At 40.8% G+C, this 1,180-nt stretch overlaps 1 protein-coding gene across 1 annotated transcript; it reads left to right on the top strand.

Annotated features, from left to right (window-relative positions):
• Positions 1 to 3: 3 nt before the first annotated feature.
• LOC110020403 (expansin-like A1) lies at positions 4 to 1,174 on the top strand (the record flags this gene model as incomplete). The annotated part of the gene is made up of 2 exons (XM_020718490.1): positions 4 to 176; positions 695 to 1,174. Coding segments are annotated over 2 exons (555 nt in total), but the record flags the coding sequence as incomplete, so codon positions are not given.
• Between the last annotated feature and the right edge of the window lie 6 nt (positions 1,175 to 1,180).

Here is a 1,180-nt window from a genome sequence, read left to right as displayed (position 1 = left end):
CGGTGCAGGAATACAGAGCTCTGTAATGGAGCAGGAGTGAAGGTTGTGGTGACCGACCTTGATAAGAGCAATAGAACTGATTTCAGGCTCAGTGCTCGGGCCTTCGCTGCTATGGCGCGGCCGGGGATGTTCGCCGGACTGCAGACAGTTGGGATAGTCGATGCAGAATACAAAAGGTAATCAATTCTTCAGGTTATTTTCATGCTCTGTTCAGTTTTCTTCCGATGAACTGAAAGTTTGGGATATTATGATCGAGTTTTGTTCAGAATAAGTTTTGAGATTATTGGATTTATTTTCTATTAAACGCAATATAAATTCTAATTATTTTTTCATTCATTATGCTAAATTCACTGTGTATATATATGTATATATATGATTAAATATATTTTATTATATTTTTCCTTCAAATCAATACATTTTTTTTAAACAATTAATTAATTATTATATCGAGGAAAAATACTCTTTCGGCCTATAATTTTATTTTATATTAAATTTCTCTTATATTTTAAATGTTAGAGAAATAGGTCCCAGCTTTATTAAATTTATGTAGTTGTTACGAGCGTAGGAAGCATTAATTTTCAATCCTATATAAAATTTCAACCTAATATAAACTAGTCAAACGAATAGACCAGTCATTTAAATGAAGCGGATTCAAATTTATTGACCCATACTAGATTTATGCGGACAATTGCAGGATTCCGTGCGACTATTCAAACAAGAACCTATCCATAAGAGTGGAGGAGAGCAGCCGGAGGCCCAGTTTATTAACGGTCAAACTTATCTACCAAGGTGGACAAACTGACGTCGTGGCAGTCGACGTGGCGCGGTTCGGTTCGCCAGCATGGCAGTTCATGACCCGGCTCAACGGCCCGGTCTGGACCACCAGGCAAGCACCGGGCGGCCCGCTTCAGTTCCGGTTCGTGGTGACGGGTGGGTACGACGGCAAGTGGGTGTGGGCCCAACAGGAGGTGTTGCCGGCTGAGTGGCGGTCCGGCGAGGTGTACGATACGGGAGTTCAGATCACCGATATAGCGCAGGAGGGCTGTTCTCCTTGTGACACGGAGGAATGGCGGTGAAAATAACGGTGGTGGGTTTTTGTTCCTTTTTTACGCCTAAATAAGAAAGGAAACCATATAATGTAAAAGATCAGAAGGTTATAATTGTAAGTATATGGTTTTAT

This window comes from Phalaenopsis equestris, unplaced genomic scaffold, assembly GCF_001263595.1.
Source record: "Phalaenopsis equestris unplaced genomic scaffold, ASM126359v1 Scaffold000096, whole genome shotgun sequence".
Classification (NCBI taxonomy): domain Eukaryota; kingdom Viridiplantae; phylum Streptophyta; class Magnoliopsida; order Asparagales; family Orchidaceae; genus Phalaenopsis; species Phalaenopsis equestris.
Note: the sequence above shows the minus strand (reverse complement) of the source record. Positions and strands in the feature narration are given on the sequence as shown.